This window comes from Hypomesus transpacificus, chromosome 22 (genome assembly GCF_021917145.1).
Source record: "Hypomesus transpacificus isolate Combined female chromosome 22, fHypTra1, whole genome shotgun sequence".
NCBI lineage: Eukaryota > Metazoa > Chordata > Actinopteri > Osmeriformes > Osmeridae > Hypomesus > Hypomesus transpacificus.
Window position 1 is genome coordinate 1113202 of NC_061081.1, and position 17818 is coordinate 1131019.

The 17818-nt window shown below is 43.1% G+C and overlaps 2 protein-coding genes across 2 annotated transcripts; one reads left to right on the plus strand and one right to left on the minus strand.

Annotated features, from left to right (window-relative positions):
• Positions 1 to 244: 244 nt before the first annotated feature.
• Positions 245 to 7112, plus strand: LOC124484637 (trace amine-associated receptor 1). Its single transcript, XM_047045637.1, has 2 exons — positions 245 to 424; positions 3670 to 7112. Exons 1-2 carry the CDS (start codon positions 274 to 276, stop codon positions 4758 to 4760), a joined length of 1242 nt encoding a protein of 413 aa, XP_046901593.1. The 5' UTR covers positions 245 to 273; the 3' UTR covers positions 4761 to 7112.
• A 9-nt stretch (positions 7113 to 7121) lies between these two features.
• On the minus strand, positions 7122 to 17022 carry adra1d (adrenoceptor alpha 1D). The gene is made up of 2 exons (XM_047045635.1): positions 15630 to 17022; positions 7122 to 9323 (listed from the first exon to the last, which is right to left on the minus strand). The coding sequence occupies exons 1-2, from the start codon at positions 16579 to 16581 to the stop codon at positions 8770 to 8772; spliced, it is 1506 nt and encodes a 501-aa protein (XP_046901591.1). The 5' UTR covers positions 16582 to 17022; the 3' UTR covers positions 7122 to 8769.
• Between the last annotated feature and the right edge of the window lie 796 nt (positions 17023 to 17818).

Below are 17818 nucleotides of genomic sequence, written 5' to 3' on the forward strand. Positions count from 1 at the left end.
GTTTAGTGGATTTTATGTAGTATGTTGCAGCAGTTGGTGCTGAAATGAGATTATGAGAATATGAGAGTTTTACTCTAAATAAGCCATAGGATGAAGGCTTTAACATTAAAACACCAAACCTTGTCTATCCTTTCACCGTCTTACACACACACACACACACACACACACAAACACACGCACATCACACACAGACGTGGACACACATTTGTATATCCCCCTCCCCTCAGCATACGATAACAGACGACTGTTTTTGTTTCACGTGATTAGTGTTGCATGCATTTATTAGAGACCCCTGCTCAGTCTTTCTCGTACTCCCATATTTCTCTCTCCATCTCAAACGGAGAGACACAGAAGGGGACCATACACCTATGCCTTGAAGTGTGGTTTGGGGAAAGGAGATGTGGAACAGCACTCTCACTCATAGGTTAGTACTGTGTTTTCCATTGTGTACTCTTTAGTTGTAAGGGGTTAAAAGCTGTATACTTTGCACTTTGTGATTGAAAAACAACATTCAAAGATCAAGCAGAATATGTTGTTCATGAATGGAAATAATGGGATTTATATTTTAGATAAAGGATTGATGAATTCTAAACTCGGGGGGTCTTAAAGTTGGCTGTAAAAAGGTATAGCCTACCTGTGTGTTGTTCTGCGTATCCATCAAATGTTCACCAACCAGTGTTGTCTTTGTCTTGCTTTGTTTAAAAGACAAACATTCCAACATTTATACCTGCGCCACAATTTATCTATACAATCACATGTGCACCAGCCAAACACATACTGTATTCCACATGGACGTAGATTAATTACTTATCTGCACATTTTCAGCATCATATAGAATTACCATTCAAAAACACATTTCCACAAGTCAGTTTTGATAAGTACTTTTAATAAAAGGCTTGAAGCTTTTCCAGTTTTTGCTGAGGCCATATGCTAACATGTTGATAAGAGAGTTGGTGATACTACCCTCAGGAAATGACATATGGGGAACTGCTGAACTGTACAGTTTAATACTGAAAAATATGCTATGCGACAAGCCCAAGCTACGACCCTGCTCCTAATTCCTAGAAAGTGAAGTCAAAACATAGCTGGAGTCTACTAGTGGTATGAATCACCAGATTGACTCTGATCATTTGCTTATTTTGGATACTGTCAAAATTGAAGGGGAGTGGGGGTGGGGGGGGGTTGCTGTTAGTCCTTCTCAGAATAAGATAAGAAGAGTGAACTTGAAAGAAGAGAGAACATTCTCAGTCAGGGCAGCTACAGTATTTGTCTCTGGACGTCCACTCATGAGTTGACTGTTGAATGCAGAACTGGGATCATGAGCATTTCATTTTATTTCAATATATTAGATTTGATGGATTAACCTTTTTCTATTGAGGTTTAGCCAGATTTTCAGATGCAGACACCCAGACAGACATACGTCCACCCAGGTCAGCAGCTGCATAGAGACATACACACACACATGCATACACAAAGAGACCATTTCAAGCTGAAAAAACAGCACGGCCCATGGTTTGAGCGTTGATGGTGTTCTCCATGACAGGGATGTGTGTGTGTCTGCCTGCACAGACAGTGCAGCTTGTTCTTAATAAGCCCTCGTTCACTGTCCTGGCAAGGTTAAGATGGTGGGTCAAACAGAAGCTGGGGGTGGGAGTGGAGGGGAAGTCGGGGTGGGTCAGTGAGGCGTTGACAAGCTTGTAGAAGAGCACAAATTTTTCTCTAATAGCATTGTGATGAACTCTGAGATTAGATACCGACCTTTGAACCTTTGTCCTAGACTCCTTGGATCATTCCGTCTGAAACAACAAAGACAATTCCGCCAAGTGAGTTGTTGTATATCTGACCGGTTTTCAAGCTCAAGCACATCTGGGAGACTAGAGTTTCCTCACATTTCCACACACCTTTTACACGAGACTTGCATTTTTTCTCTGAATACAACCTAATGATTTACTGACTGAATATGACATGTCCACAGTGTAAACTTGTAGCACTGTAAACATTTAAATGGACATTCTTAGTGTCACATTGTGAGCTCTATTCAAATCATTACACACCTAATGCAAGTAGGTTATTGGGTGAGGACTGATTTGAAAATTCAGTGTCAGTATAAATATTTATAGAAATGATGATGTGAGATGTCTGATAGAATTGGGTCGACCTGCCATTACACCACAAGGTCGGTGTTTTCCACAGGTTTTGTGTCGTTTTTCCTGGCAAGTGTGAAGAAAGGGATTCAAAGGGAAAGAGGAAAACCACGTATACTTGGATGGATGCAGTGATGTGTGATTGTGTGCATGGAGAAAAAGAGCAGTCTGCCTAGAGACTACAGCCATTTGCGTTGTTGATGATGAGGGTGATGAAGATCAGTACAATTCCGAGGAGTATGTTGACAATGATGATGACAATGAGGACTATGACTGACATGGACATGGGACAAGGACTGACACGTCACTCTGTTCTACCAAACCCCACGTCTCTGCACAAGTGCACAGTCCCTTCGGTGCTCATTAAAAGCCATTCTTACTCAAGTATAACATCTTTCTATGCTGCTTCTGATTTCGGCTCTCCACCCCTCAGCTGCTTCTATCACAGTTGGAGTAACACTTGTTCCGCTGATCTGAGTCATCACACCGTCCCTCAAAAGAAATCTAAAGAGTTTGTGAAGCGTGCAACAGCAACCCCACTGTCGCAACAGCTCAGAGAACCTTGTTGTTTTGTCGTATAATTCTTCTTTTTATTTTTAAGATTTGGCCTTTTATGGCTTTATTGGACACAGATAGTCAGGAAATGTATGGGAGAGGGAGTGGGAGAGGTTTGCAGAATTGGCCCAAACTGAGTTGAACCTGGGCCATTATGTTAGGGCCTCGTCTGAAGCTGGTACGCATTCTACTTTGTGAGCCACCAAGGTGCCCCAACAATCCTTCTTTAGTAGGCACTTCTTACCTTTCAGAACAAGCCACATGAAAAGTAAAATTCTCACCATGCTGTATTCAAGGAGAAAACCAGAGCTTTGTGTTAGCTCCCCACTGGCAGTGGAAGACGTTCTGCCTGTCAGTTTTTCATGATGTTGCGAGCCAGACAAGTTCTACTCCAAGAGAACTAATGACAGCTTACCCATGAGAGAATTTCTTAAGTCTTCCCCTGGGAGACTTAACCCAGGAACAGGTCAAATATCTTTATTATGGTTGTCAATATTCCAAAATGACTGCCACCAGCAGCCTCCTCCAAGTCCTTATAAACCATGTAGCTCTCTATTTGGGTTGTTTTGGCCTCATTCAGATGAGACACGCCAAAGATTTTTGTTTGTCATTCTCATCAGGTTAGTGAGGTGTGTAAATAAACTCAAGAGGGGTTCTGGTTTTTCTCATTGAGTCCAGTTGAGGCCATGGATAGATTGCAGCCCAGTTAGGGTTGAGCGCCACAGAGCAAACAGCTGGATAATCAAGCTAAAACACACATACTGGGTATTTACCGAATGAGGAAGTACCTCAGAACCTTATCAGAGACCAAATTCTGGGTGGTTTGCATGCTTTCTAGAGTTACTTGAGCATCCAAATAAACTTCAATGAGGCTTTTTAAACAAACGGGGGTACTTTGAAACCGCTCACCAAATGCTTCTTAGGCAAAAGCCTCATTAATGACCACGTGTACTTCCTTGTGTTTCGACAGATCTAGATCAAGCCATGGATAACAGCAGCCTGGGCTGGCTGGGGGAAGGGAACGCTTCTCTCCTGAACGACTCGAATTTGTGCGGCCGCTCAAGGCACCGGGCCTTCCGCGTGGCACTGTACGCCTTCCTTACGGTGGGCATCGTCTGTACGGTGGTGGGAAACTTCCTGGTGGTGCTCGCAATTGCCTACTTCAAGCAGCTACAGTCGCCCACTAACTCCTTTGTGATGTCGCTAGCTGTGGCAGACTGCCTCGTGGGCTTGGTGGTGATGCCCTACAGCATGGTGCGGACAGTGGAGGGCTGCTGGCTCTTCGGCACCCTCTTCTGCAAGCTCCACTCCAGTCTGGATGTCATGCTTTGCACCGCCTCGATATTCCACCTTAGCTGCATCGCCTTCGACCGCTACTACGCCGTCTGTAACCCGCTGGTCTACTCCCTCAAGATGTCCCAGAGCCGTGTGGTGATGCTCATTGTGATATGCTGGGTAGTACCCATCCTCATCTCCTTTGGCCCCATCCTGTTAGGTCTCCACATGGTCGGCGTGGATATCCCCCTCCCCCCTGACGTGTGCATCTTCCTAGTCAACCGTGTGTACGCTGTTATGGCCTCCCTGGTGGCCTTCTACCTCCCCATGGCCATCATGCTCGTGGCCTACTGGAAGATCTACAAGGCAGCTAAGAGGCAGGCCATGCAGATCAGCGCCATGGAGAGCCAGATGGCGTCTGGAGTGGGAAAGGACTCCAGCAAGAAGCAGAGGCACCGCAACGCCATGAGGAGGGAGAGGAAGGCTGCTAAGACCCTTGGGATCATCATGGGGGTCTTCCTCCTCTTCTGGGTGCCCTTCTTCACCGTCAACATCGTGGATCCGTTCATCAACTACTCCACCGCGGAGGTGATCTGGGACATCTTCCTTTGGTTGGGCTACGTCAACTCCTCCCTCAATCCCTTCCTCTACGGGTTCTTTAATCGCTCCTTCCGGAGGGCGTTCCTCATGATCATGGGCTGTAGGCTCTGCCTGCCCGGGACTTCAGCCGGTATGGACCTATCACACTCTAGGAGAGATGCCAACGAACGCACTGAGAACCAATAGTGCAAAGAACTAGGTAGAAAAAGGTATTTTACAAGGTTTAAAAACACAATTTTAAAGTTACCCAAGATTGTTCAAATGCAGTTCACAGTACTGAAGATGGTTCAGGGCAAACCAAAACAACCTTTAGCTACGGACGTTTGTCTCTTACAAAGATGGTTTACACTTTCAACTTGAACTGTGTGCAGTAAATTTGGTTATCCAAAGGGATCATGTTTGTTCAATGATCAAGTTTTTGAAAGACATATTCACATCAACAATGTGAAAGAAACTTTCTGTTTGATGGTTAAAAAGGGTGGAAATGAACATAATGGAAACCCGGAAGCCCAAATGACAGCGTGCAAATAAACACACAATTTGGGTCAGCATTGCCAAGGCAAAAATGTGAATGCCCTCAAGTAAATGTTGTTCTAGCTTTGTAAATAAATACATTGTCAGTGTTGCTTTGTATAAAAGCCTCAATGTTCCAAAATAAATGTATGTCATGTCGGCTTGTTTGCACTTTGTCCTAAATGGCTGCTACTGTTCTGGGCACATTGTGTATTCTTTATTGGCTGAAATTATGAACAGGCCTATACAAGAAAGTATAACCTTTAATTAAATTAATATACTCTGTTTAAGTCATCATTGTACAGAGCACTTCCTGGATTTCGATTGAAGTAGGAAGCTTTTACTTTTAATAACAAGCAAATTGGATTTGGATCCAATATTTAAAGAACTGTGAGGCTTTATTGCCCTAAATTAGCCACACAACCTAGCTGCCTATGCACATATTGTTTGTGTTTGTATTACAAGCTGTGATTGTTTTAATTGTCCTCTACAACGTGATTACAAGACTATATTTGATGGAGGAAATAGCTGGAGCCAAAATAGAATGTGAAATATGGTTATGTTTTGATTAAACCGTGCTTATGAAATGATTAGTGCCTTTAGCTGAACAGACGGGGTCACACACTGGCACCAGTCCGTCCAGCCATGGCAAGTAAGAATAATATGGGAGAGAATGAACCTCAGGAGACTGGGCCAGAAAGTGTGTATGTGTGTGTGTGTGTATGTGTGAATGAGAGAGAGCAAAGGAATAAAAAAAGGGTTTTGATAACAATGTGCAGAAGAGGAAGGAAATGCAATGGTTTGAGGATGTCCTCTCTAAACCTCTTCGTAAATACCTTTCTCACCTGCACTGTGACCTCACATTTTGAAAGAGCAGAAAAACAGATCATGAAACAGATCATGAAACTAAAAAACGATCTAAAAACAAAATCAAGAGGTTGGTTAGATGGTTAAGAAAACAGCCATGTTTTCACAATATGTACTTCAAATAGAATACCAACCCATTATATTTCTCTATATATTTATGGTATCCATCCAGCTTGTGAGTGAGACCCTGCTGAGTGCTTTATGTTTACCCTCAGAGAGATTCACTACACACACACACGCACACACAAACACACACACACACACACACCATCCCACACGGGGTGTGCATCACAGGTGGATTACTCATTCTGCAAAAGGAAGCAAACTCTCTCAGACATCCTGGCAGCCAGACATTCACACACATCCCCACACATCCCCACCCAAACACCCTAACACACACACACACTCAAATCAACAAATTGCAGCAAAGCACAACTTCTGCTTTGCCACAGGACCTTTCTTGTTCTTTTAATTTCACCTACAGTAGTACGGATGGTAGAGACAGAGGAGAAAGTAGAATAAAAAGTAGCTTCATCAGAAATGATTCTACTTCAAATCAGCTCCGCCTCCACCTCCACCTGCTCAAATGGAACAGAACTTCGACTTCAACAGATCTCAGCTAAAAATGTCTGGTAGGAATGTAGCGGAAAAATACTGCTCAGCCTCTCCCGTTCTGTGTAATTAATCGGACGATAAGCATCACGCTGCATGGGTTGGGTTTTTTGAAAGAGGAAAAGGATGTGGAAGGTATTCGAAAGAGTGCTGGCTTGACACAACAGTGGAGTGAAGAATTCGACAGTTTGGTCCTCTCCAGAACCCAGAAGAGCTTCTCCTCAACACCTTGAACAACACACTGTTAGACAGACTCCACTTGCACCTGTTGACGCGGTGTGAGCACTGCTTTGTATCACGGTTTCCTTGTTTGTTTGCTGACTTGGCTCCTTGCCTGATAAGGGAATTTTGTCGCAACTGTTGCTGTTTAGCTGACTTGAGACTGATCTATTAAACTGACGTTTTTTCATTCCTGTCTAGGTTCAATGGATGTTATTAATTAAATGAGTAGCATTTTGAAAATTTCTATACGGAAATATGTGAAGTAGAACATACTGTCATGCATGACAACACAGCTTCTGCAAAACTTAAGCCAAAAACAACCAACTTACTGAACAAGATGAACTCCTTTTAAAAGACAAAATGTTCATATTTGTTTTTCGTGAGATGTCAGAAATGTGTATTAATAAAAGACCGTTGAACAAACATTTATTAGCTGACTCAAGTTTGGTTCAGTGATTTACATACATTTAGAAACATAAGAACACATTTAGAAATGTAAAATTACAGAGATACAAAGAGAGAGAGAAAGGGAAGGACAGAGACAGGGAGAGAAAGAGACAGAGAGAGAGAGTTAGAGAAAAACAGAGACTCCACTTAGTAAGCTGTTCCTTACTGACATTTTTGTGTTCCAGTTCAGAATTTGGCAGCGACACCCAACATTTGAGTCATACTTCAGACTATGATTTATCTTTGACTTTCGCAGTGCACATTTCCTTCTCTTTGTCTCAATATTCATGAGCAGATAACCCAAGAAGACAGAGAGTAATCTCATACTTTTGTGGAAGTGCAGTTGTTAGCCATGGTGTAACGCTTTCTTTATCATCAATCAATATTGTGTGTTGATACATTATAAATTAGGAATAAGTCATGCATTTTTCAAACAGTCACCATCAATAGTGACATCTGCTGGGAATGACAGGTATGTGCCAAGAATTTTGCCGTAAAAATATTCTTGAATGGCTGATTCCGTAATGGGGGTTAGGATTTTTTTCAAATGGCCCATTTTAAGAGACAAGTCAATCAATATTGTATTGTTAGAGTAAAAAGCACTGGGATACAGAATAATTACAAAATCGGAATTTCTCTTTTTTATTTTGGACAGTGACAGACATCATGACATCAGCAAGTGCAAACAATAAACCAAAAATCCTTTTTGGGGGGGCAAAGCTAACAAGACACCTGGAGGGGTTTATGGTTTTAGCTCAGCAGTGGTCCTTTCAAAGGCAAATTACCTTTCGTCTGTGTCTTTTTACACGGCCAACTCAGGTAAAAGAATAATCTGTCAATAGTTATTCAGTTTGTCTGAAGTGCTCAACATGTGCTGTTTAAATGGGAAAATTCATAGGTAATGGATAGCTCATGTCAGGACATCCCTGTTTAGTCTTTCTCATTACTGCATAATCAGTTGCTATGGTTAGTCAGATTTTCAACAACGAATATTGTCCAAAAGCTTCAAGTCAGTCCCTCTGCAAATATCATATTTACATTAAAGGTGTGCTGCAAAACTTGTCTTCCTGCCAGTCAATCATTAGGAAATTGAGCGTCAGAAGTGGTATCTTTGTGGTTCTGCTGGCTTTTTTAGCTGGTTGAAATAACTGAAGGCCACAGTCACTGCTTAACACTCCATCCTTCTCAACATTGAGACGCTCATCTTGACCAGAGCGAGATATTGACACACCTTTTCTAACGCGTGACTTCCACAGTGCTTATCTCAAATAATTTTTTCCTCAGAGTGGAAGCTTCCCTCTTTCTAAAAAGAAAAATCCTCTTGTAACTTTCATCAGAGGTTTGATATCATATTTTGGACCAATTTGTGCTTTGATCAAAGAGACTATTTGCCGAAACTGGCTGAAACCCTTTGATGGCAATGACTGTGAAAAATCTTTACTTTATTCTCCAGTGGACATATTTCCTCAGCAGATTTCTTGTTGGTCACATGGCCCCGGTAGGTGAGAAATCATTGGACGGCAATTTCAAGTCTCTAAATATCAGTCTCCTTTAGACCATAACACTCTGACAGCTCATAGATCTGGTAGCTACTCTGCTCGGCACAGTCGTTGAAGATCCCCATGGACACGGTGTCAATCTCAGCCCGTCCCAGTGCGGGCGTGGTCCCTTTGACTGGGCCCCCCTTGATCTTATTGGACAGGTTGTTCATCTTCTCCCTGAGCTGGAAGGAGGACTTGTCCAGTGGTGAGAACAGACTCCACCCCTTGAAGCTGATTGGGCGACCTTTGCCCTTATAGTAGAGAGGGTTCCCGCACGACTCGTGGATGGCGAAGCCGGGGTGGTAGTTGTCTCGGCGGTCCCGACTGGTGGCGCCCTTGACGGCGGTCCGCCAGCGCTGGTCATAGAAGCGACGCAGGACTCTCCGGCGCCGGTGACACTGACACCTCAGGAGGCGAGTGAACGCTCGCTGGAACTCTTTACTGGAGCAGGGGTAGATGATTGGGTTGATGCAGCTGTTAAAGTAGCCCAGCCAGAAGATCACCTTAAACACGGGGTCAGAAGGCTTCAGGGCTGGGAAGAAAGAGCCTACAGGGAGATGGAGAGAGAGATTGTTTGTTAAAATGTGAATTGCAGTTTTTTTTATTTGAGTCGTTATTTTGCTTTGCAAGAGTGCATGTGTTTTTTGTGAAAATTAACAGTTCTGTCAAAGAACTCCCTCATAGTGTTAACCCTGTGCCAGACCAAAGAAATTATAGTTGTCCTCTCACACATTCTCTCTCTCTCTCCCACACACACACTAACTCTCTCACACACATACATAGCCTTCACAGACATGCTTGCAATTTTCCACCTTTCATTGGTTCAGAGGTGCTGTCATCAAAGTACCATAGTTATAAATAGCAGGAAAGACACCCACAAGTGGAGAAAGGGCGCATAGGGGAAAGGAAAGTAGGAAGGTGTTTGAAAGTATTAATGATGCGACGATGGATCACAATGGCCTTCTCTCGGCCGGAGAAGAGGTAATTGGCTGTGATTTGGTCTGGGAGATGAAAGGACAGTTCTTTAAGGACAGATGGGTAATGGGAGTGCCTGCAATGGGCCGAGACCCACCGATGGAGCAGGAAGTTCTGGACCTTTGGAGACAGGAAATGTTAAAACAAGGCGGCGGGCGAGCGTTCCACAACGGAAGCTTTTTGTGTTTGTTTGACAGTGCTTGTTAGGGAACATTCTGTGTTTTGTTCTTTCATCATAAACTCTGTCCTGTACTTGGAGATGACACCGTTCGTTAAAGAGGCCACCGCTCGTCCTCCCCCCTCCCATATGTGTTTGTGGTGTTTTTTATGTGTACTCTACACACAGGCTCAACCTCAACCTGAACATGTCACTTGTCCAGAGCTGTGTGTGTGTGTGTTTGTGTGTCTGGATTTGTTGTATAAACACAAACTACCCCTTTTTGCCCTCTCCTGCTCAACTCAAGATTGGCTTTGATCCTCCTGCGGGGCCAGACAGGATGAGTCATGGCTCATCTGTCAGAACTTCCATTTCTCTCTCCAGCTAAGGGATTCATTTAATACAGCATCGACATGACTAATCATGAATCAGGACAGGCCATTAAGGATCGTACCGGTTCCTTTGTATTAATTCACATTGGCGCGTTGACATCATAAGTGACTCTTTCCAATATTAGACCAACTTGAGGCGTTGGTCAAGTTATTCAGCACTTTGACGTCCTGAATGTTGTTACCATAATGACGTGAAATGGAAACTGTATTTCATTGTGCCTACTGCCACTTTTAAGAGATCAGCAGAGTCTTTAATGTTTTTTAAGTCAAGCTTTTCCATCTAGCCTTTGGAAATGTTTATAAAACTGGGGTTTTTCTAGGGTTGCAGTACGAGGTAAGACAACTGGGTGCCAAAGTCCCTGTCTGCTTCCAAGCAACTAATAAAGTATTTGACAATGACAGAGGTGGGGGGTTAAACTTTAAAGTGTGAGCGCTACCATCCGGAGATATATTGTGCCTTTAAGAGTGCACCTTGCATCAGAAGTTTAGAATGCACAGACGGGCGTTCTGTCACTCAACTGTGATGGCATGCTGGGTATGCTCTCCACCTCTTCTCCACCCCTTCCCTTTGTAACCCAACCCTCGGCTGCAACAGAGGAGTAGAAAGGAGAGAGGGACCGTTTAAAGTCCGCTAACGCGATGTGCCCCCTGCAAATATTTGTACTTTGTCACACATCGGTCTGACACAGACTTGGTCCGGGCTATTTGACATTCAAAGCCTGAGCTAAGCTTAAGCTAAGCCTGAGCCTAATACACACCACTGCTGTGTATCTAGGCTAACTCTTGGAGATATATTGAGTAATATCTCTTGTGTGAAACACGGTCCTACTACTGTACTAACACCGACCTCTGCTTGTAACCACTCTCACAGATGCATCTGGGAAATCTAGGAGCTTAAGCTAGGTATACTGGAATAGCAACAGTTATTATTAATGTAAAGACGGAACGTCATTTAAAGAATCTTTCAAATCTATTTGATACTATTTCAAAGTTTTTTTTCCAAGTATTTCCTATATCTATATGTCATTCCAGAATGAGGTGGGGGAACAGCTGTACCATGGGTCCAGACAGGGGAAGAATGGATGTCTGTAGGGCTGAAGCACACAACAGCACAGTGGAGGATCATTGACATTCTAAGAAAGTGGTTTGATGAATCACTATAAATAGCAACTCTGATTGGGCATTCCCTTTCAACTCTGTGGGACAACCGGCACCAGTGGCTTCCCCTAAGTCGCCAGGAGACCACAACCGTGTCGGTGGCATTTGCCGTGAGTCCAACCCCACTGGCAAGCCTGACTTGACAGTTGTTGTCAGGAAATGCCAAGAAGACACCCGACTGCCTCAATGGAAACTGACATTTCACTTAGTCATTGTCAAGTCTGCATGGACATCACCCCATTTGGCTAGGTAATTACAGACGTGAGAATAATTTCTTCTATTTCATCATTCGCAGCTGTGATAAAACGTAGGATAGATTCTGAGTCAGCTTTGGTGACGGGAACCAGAGAGAAGATAAAACCTTTCATCCATAAAACAGATGTATTGTATTTGAAAAAAGGTCACTATTTAAATGAGAGTCATTGTCAAGCCTTCTTATGTTGAAATCCAATACATGCATTGACAAAAAATAAGTAGTCGAAAAGTTTTTTTTTCAAAGCAATAAAAAATAAACTGCCAGTTTCCCTCTCACTTCTAGCCAAAGCATTCAAAGTGTTCTATGGAGAATGAGAGAAAAAAAAATGCTTTTAAAGATATCATCTGCCTTGTTTTTCAGAGCTAATTGTTTCCTTTTCCTCAAGCTTAACCTTCTCTCCCGGTAGTTCTGGTGAAGCACTTTGGGACTATTCACTGTGGCATGGGAATAAAGCTGAAAACATATTAGTGGAGCAGTGCAGTTTGTTACGCTCCAAGCCCAAGTTTGCAAAGAGCATGAATCAAGCTCCCTCAGCACAGGTGGAGTTTGTTTCAGGTCCTTCTCCCAACATCAGACGCCATTTGGATCAACTGAACCAACACCTCTGGTCGAAGGTTTTAGGTTATCTCTAAGCTGCTTAGTATTCCACATGCATGTCTACTAACTATTGGTAACAACATTGCATTAATTCATATTTGTCTTGCCTCCAGGGTACTGCAGTTTATTCAACCTTCAGTCACCTGACGCTACGCATGACTTCTTCTGGGGATGGTATTATCATTAGGGGGCAGATGCTGTGCTGTAGGATCTTAATTGATCATTTCCTCCTTATTTCTGCTTTGGAAACAAGCTTTGACTCAATGTTTTTGGAACAAGATGCTAAGCTTGACGGCTCATTAACTTTGTCTTCTGCCATCAGCTTGTCTCAGTTCTGCCATAACATGAACCAAGGCCGTAGCCATGGAGTCAACATTGGGGGGGACAAGTAAATTTTTTAATGATAATTTCATAAAAGGGGCGTGGTTGCCTGTCCTAGCATACCACATTTATATTTGTATTTGTATTTTTATATCAATATATTGGGGGGACATTTTGACCAGATTTGAGTATGGGGGTGGGGGGGGGGGGGCGGGGATGTGTCAAACAAAATCCCTGATATGAATTGTGGACGGAGCCTCTTGGATTGACCTTGTGTTTGCATCATGTCGATGGGTAATTCATCTCAGGCATTTGATAAATGCTCTTTGTGTTTTGCTTGTGGCAAAACTTGGTCTCCGCCAAACATTTGAGTGGTTTGATCCCAGGTTGATCTATCAAGTACCCAGGCCTTTTCCCACAGTGAAGGCTGCCTCAATTGTTTCAAACAGCACAGAGACAGAGACAGAAAGGAAAAGGAAAGACGGAGAGAGAAAGGGAGAGAAAGTCAGCAGGATTGTACGTTTGGAACTGAGCCCTCTTTACCATCCTCCCTCCCCTTTTGTCCCTTTTTCACCTCCCTTCCCTTTCTCAGGAACGTGTGGCCGTGTGTGTGGCTCAGACAAAGATGGAAAACATTCTCTTTAACGGCAATCACTGCCGTGATTGGGGCACTGGAGATTTAGATCATTGGATTAGGAGGGGAGGGCAGAGAGAGGTTTGCAAAAGGATTGTATCTATTTAGCGTAACGTCTACTGAACTTAATTTACTAAAAACATTTTATGCAATTACGGCAAAGCTATGTAGGAAGAGGTGCGGGGGATAGAGATATCACTGGGTATTTTAGGAGGGGGAGGGATCAACTGGAGGGTTGGAGGGATGGAGGGGTGGGGTGGTGTATATCGCCTAGCACACGTCTCTGAGTGCGTCCTGAAAGAGGGCCAGGAGATGCTATCAGCTGAGCCAACGGTCATGCTCTGTGCAGGCAATCACAATAAAGGACTGGAGACTTGGCACAAGAGAGAAGCTCTGGGTGATTTTGAATTGTGATTATGTCTTGTGTGTACCATGAAGGTCTGCTGTCATATTGGGCTAAAATAAAGGACTGGCTTCTAGTATAATGATATTGCACATTAGTTGAATATATTGGAAAGGGACATACTACATAATAAATAAATAAATAAAAAATCCCCTATACTGTACCTTCTTACCATTTTGAAAAACCTATCATTACCAAATAGTGTACAGTGGCAAAGGCTATCCCACTACTAACACTTGATACCATTTAATTATTTACAAATTCCTATGCATCTACAATGTTTTACCATAGGTATTGCTAGTTACAGGTTATTTCAAGTAACTTTAATGTAATGTATTGCCCAATTATGTCATTTAAGAGCAATCTCCAATATACATGTTGTCAGTTTCACCAGATAATGATTGTGAGAGCACATGATCTAAATCTCTCAAACTATGTGATTTACATTATTACACTCCCCAAGCAGCAGTAGAGAACATTCTTTTCCCAATCCTTCACACATATCTCTTAGCCCGGTCTTAGTAACCTATACTGTAGTTTGGTTGTTCAGTTGTTCAGAAAAGAACACGATGCTGACGTCAGAACACTATTGGGTGTGCTCCTATGAATGAAACAGTGGCCAATTATCTGTGTTTTGCTGTCATGCATGTGTGTGTACCGTACTAGCTGATAAGTTGATGTGGTGCTGCATTTTCTGTGTGGGTATGGTTACGCGTATGCGAGTGTCTCCGCTTATGAGCGTGGGTGTGGATGTTAGTGGATGTGTGTTCGATGTGTTCTCATCATTATGGCTCTTCAGGGTCTGGTCTTCCTCGTTTTCCCTTCCCCTAGCACATTACCAGAGATAATTATAGTTGCATTTCATTGCGCTACGCTTCATAACAGCTAACCCCATCTTCACATTAAAGACAATTTTTGGTCATTAGCATTGGCTGGGTGAGGATGCTTGGTGCTCTTTAAGCACTTCACCTGTGTGTGTACCGCCATGCTAAATGAGTAGCTAGGGTGGTTGGGCATTACAAGATATCCCAGAGTCATTTGGCCATTTCAGCTTTAAAAGACTTGTAGAAGAGAAGTGAGAGAGTCCTACATTTGAAGAGTCAACCTCCAATGAACCGCAATGACAAAAAAATAACACTTTTCTGGACGTATGATTTCAAAGTGTCTTTTTCCTGTGTTAAGGCACGACCTGAATGACAGTTGCCTCTATGCTGTTGCGAGTGTCATGTACTGTATGTGTTGATGTACTGTTAGTTGTTTATGAATTTGACCTTTGGTCATGTTCAATGTACAGTTCTCGGAATACGCAGTTGGACGTGTTTTGACATCAAAAGGTCCAGCTGTGTGTACAAGGACAGGAGTACCACCTGTACTGGTACTGGTTGGTATAAAATATTGCCTCGACCATGCACTTTTGCAGCATTTCCATACAGCTGACTGTAAGCCTATACATTGTAAGAACCATTCAAATCATTAACCATTACCCTTCCTGCATTCAAAATGTATGGATTAACTTCTATATGCCTGATTACGAAGAAAACGGATTATCCCTTAGTTGTGCAGTTAACTTTTACATAACTAACTGGATATTCTAATCACTATGTGGTATAAAAGTGCAGGATCTTTTTGGTGCTTGACACTGAGCTAGAGTCGAACGCTTTCCTAGCATCTTTGATGAGGCATATATAGGCCTATATCATATTTCAGATACAGATTTAAACACGAATACGTTTTTTTTATATTGCCATCACATTTCAACGAAATACGCCATGCACTCACAACCGCCAAACGGATCTTTCTCAATTGTGTTAAATTAAAAAAACAATTTATTTAACATAATTTTCTAAACTTCACACTTCAACTATTTAAAATCAGCATTAAGCATGGTAGAGAAATGTTAATTAATAATTCCGACATGAAACAAATCTATCAACTCCTACTAAAGAAGACAGACACTTACCCAGTGGCAAAACAAAGAAAAACGGTAGCCAACACAGAATGAACATCCCAACAACGATAGCGAGAGTTTTAGCAGCCTTTTTTTCTCTGGAGAACTTCATCAAGCGCACAGACAGCGAACTTCGGAAAGGGTGATTTTTATTCTTGGAGCCAGCGGAGCGCGTGTCCTCCAGGACACTCCGACAGTGTATCCGGAGCACCACTTCCATCGACTTATTTCTTTCTCGTTTGACTCCCGCCTCTAAACTCTTAGTAGTCCTTCGGGCCACCACATAGACTCTGAAATACATTACTAGGATGACCATGAGCGGGAGGTAGAAAGAAAAGAGCGAGGAAAAGAGCGCATAACCTGGCTCTTCAGTGATGCGGCATATGCTCTCGTCCAAAGGCGGCGGTTCCTTCCATCCCAATAGAGGTCCTATGGAGATGACCATAGAAGACACCCACACGACCACCAAAATTACCCCTGCTTTCTTCTCGGTCATTATGGTGGGGTATTTTAAGCAGTATTTAACCCCGATGTACCTATCTATGGAAATTATACAGAGACTGAGGATAGATGCGGTGCAGCAGAGCACATCCACGGCTGCCCAGATGTTACAGAAGATCCGACCAAAAACCCAGCATCCCAGGACCTCCAAAGACGCAGAAAAGGGTAGCACAATAATGCTCAATAGCAAATCTGCTATAGCCAAGTTGACAATGAAAAAGTTTGTCACAGTCTGTAAGTGTCTATTGCACAGCACAGAAAGAATAACCAAAATGTTCCCCACAATTGCCGCCAATATAAATACAGACAAAAAGACTCCAACCCCGATGATCTGAGCGTCCATATCAATGTTCCTGCAGGTCGTATTGCTGATGTTTGGGAGTATTTGGTCCGTAAAAGACGCATTGAGTGTTTCAAAATAGATTCCATCATCGCTTTCGTTCTTCAAATTAGAATATGGCATTTTGAAACTCCATAAAGAACATTTCAGAGTGCGATTCCAATCAATGTATCCTGCATCTTGTTATTTGACAACAACGATGTTTCAGATTTCGACTGATGGAATGTGTCACCAACTAGCTTGTCACAGAAATACCCTACCACTAGAGTGGAAGAGCCAGAACATTTAATCAGTTAATTTTCAGAACAGGACGCACTGAAACATTTAAAAAAAACGAAAGAAAAAAAATCACACTTGTGAAAATAAACAGAAGAGGAATGCCTGGTGTCCAAAAAGAATTGAGGTAGCAAAGTAGCCCATTCTTCAGTTAAAAAGATGGTAAAATCGTGGTATACACTGTTGCATATCACAGTGATAGAAGCGACAGTATTCTACTGTCTGCATCCTCCCAGAGAACTCCAGAGCAAAACGAAGAGTCGCAGCTCGGACAACAGCGTCTGAGAGTCACACTCCTCCTCAGAGAGTGGATGTAATGACGCGTCGTATCATTCCTGCTATATCTCAATAGTCCACAAGAGGGCTCTACATCCTGACCTGACCCCATGTCAAAAGACAGCACGAGCGTTACCATATCAGTGCGATTTACTTCATGAGGTGGATACTACCGGATTAATTTACACAAGTGTCAGTAAAGTGCAAATGAATCAAATCATAGTCCACTGAGTAGCCTAATGTATACTAATCACATATCCGTGGACCGTGTCTGCCTACATTACGTAAGAAGTTTATTCAAGTCCTGCAAGTTTGCATCCCAAATTCTCAGAGTTACTCATTTGTGCCAATAACAGATTCAATTGGATCCACTTTCTAAGAAAAAAAAGTTTACTGTATCCATTACTGAATAGAGAGCATCATTGATCCAGCACCACCCCTGTTAAGGACCCACTTGCCCACATCAAACTGACAAACGAAAACACTGACTGGCCTCATCTGCCCAAATCTGGCCTCTTGGCCTCTAAACACCGGGGCCCTGGGGACTGAGCTGTGAAGTTTCCCCCAGTGAAGCTACAAAGCTGCCGGGCCCCCAGAACACATCAGCTGGCTGGAGCAGAGGGAAAGGCTGTAAGAGCCATTGGTGGGTCCCCCAGGGGGGTGAAGAGAGGGGGGTGGGGGGTGGCAGAGACAACGCAGAGCTGTGGAAGAGCGGATTCTGGGAAAACTGAACCTTCTAGAACGGGGGGGAGGTGCTTTGTCCACTGGCTGGACCCAATGAACGATACACCCAAACACATCCTGCTCC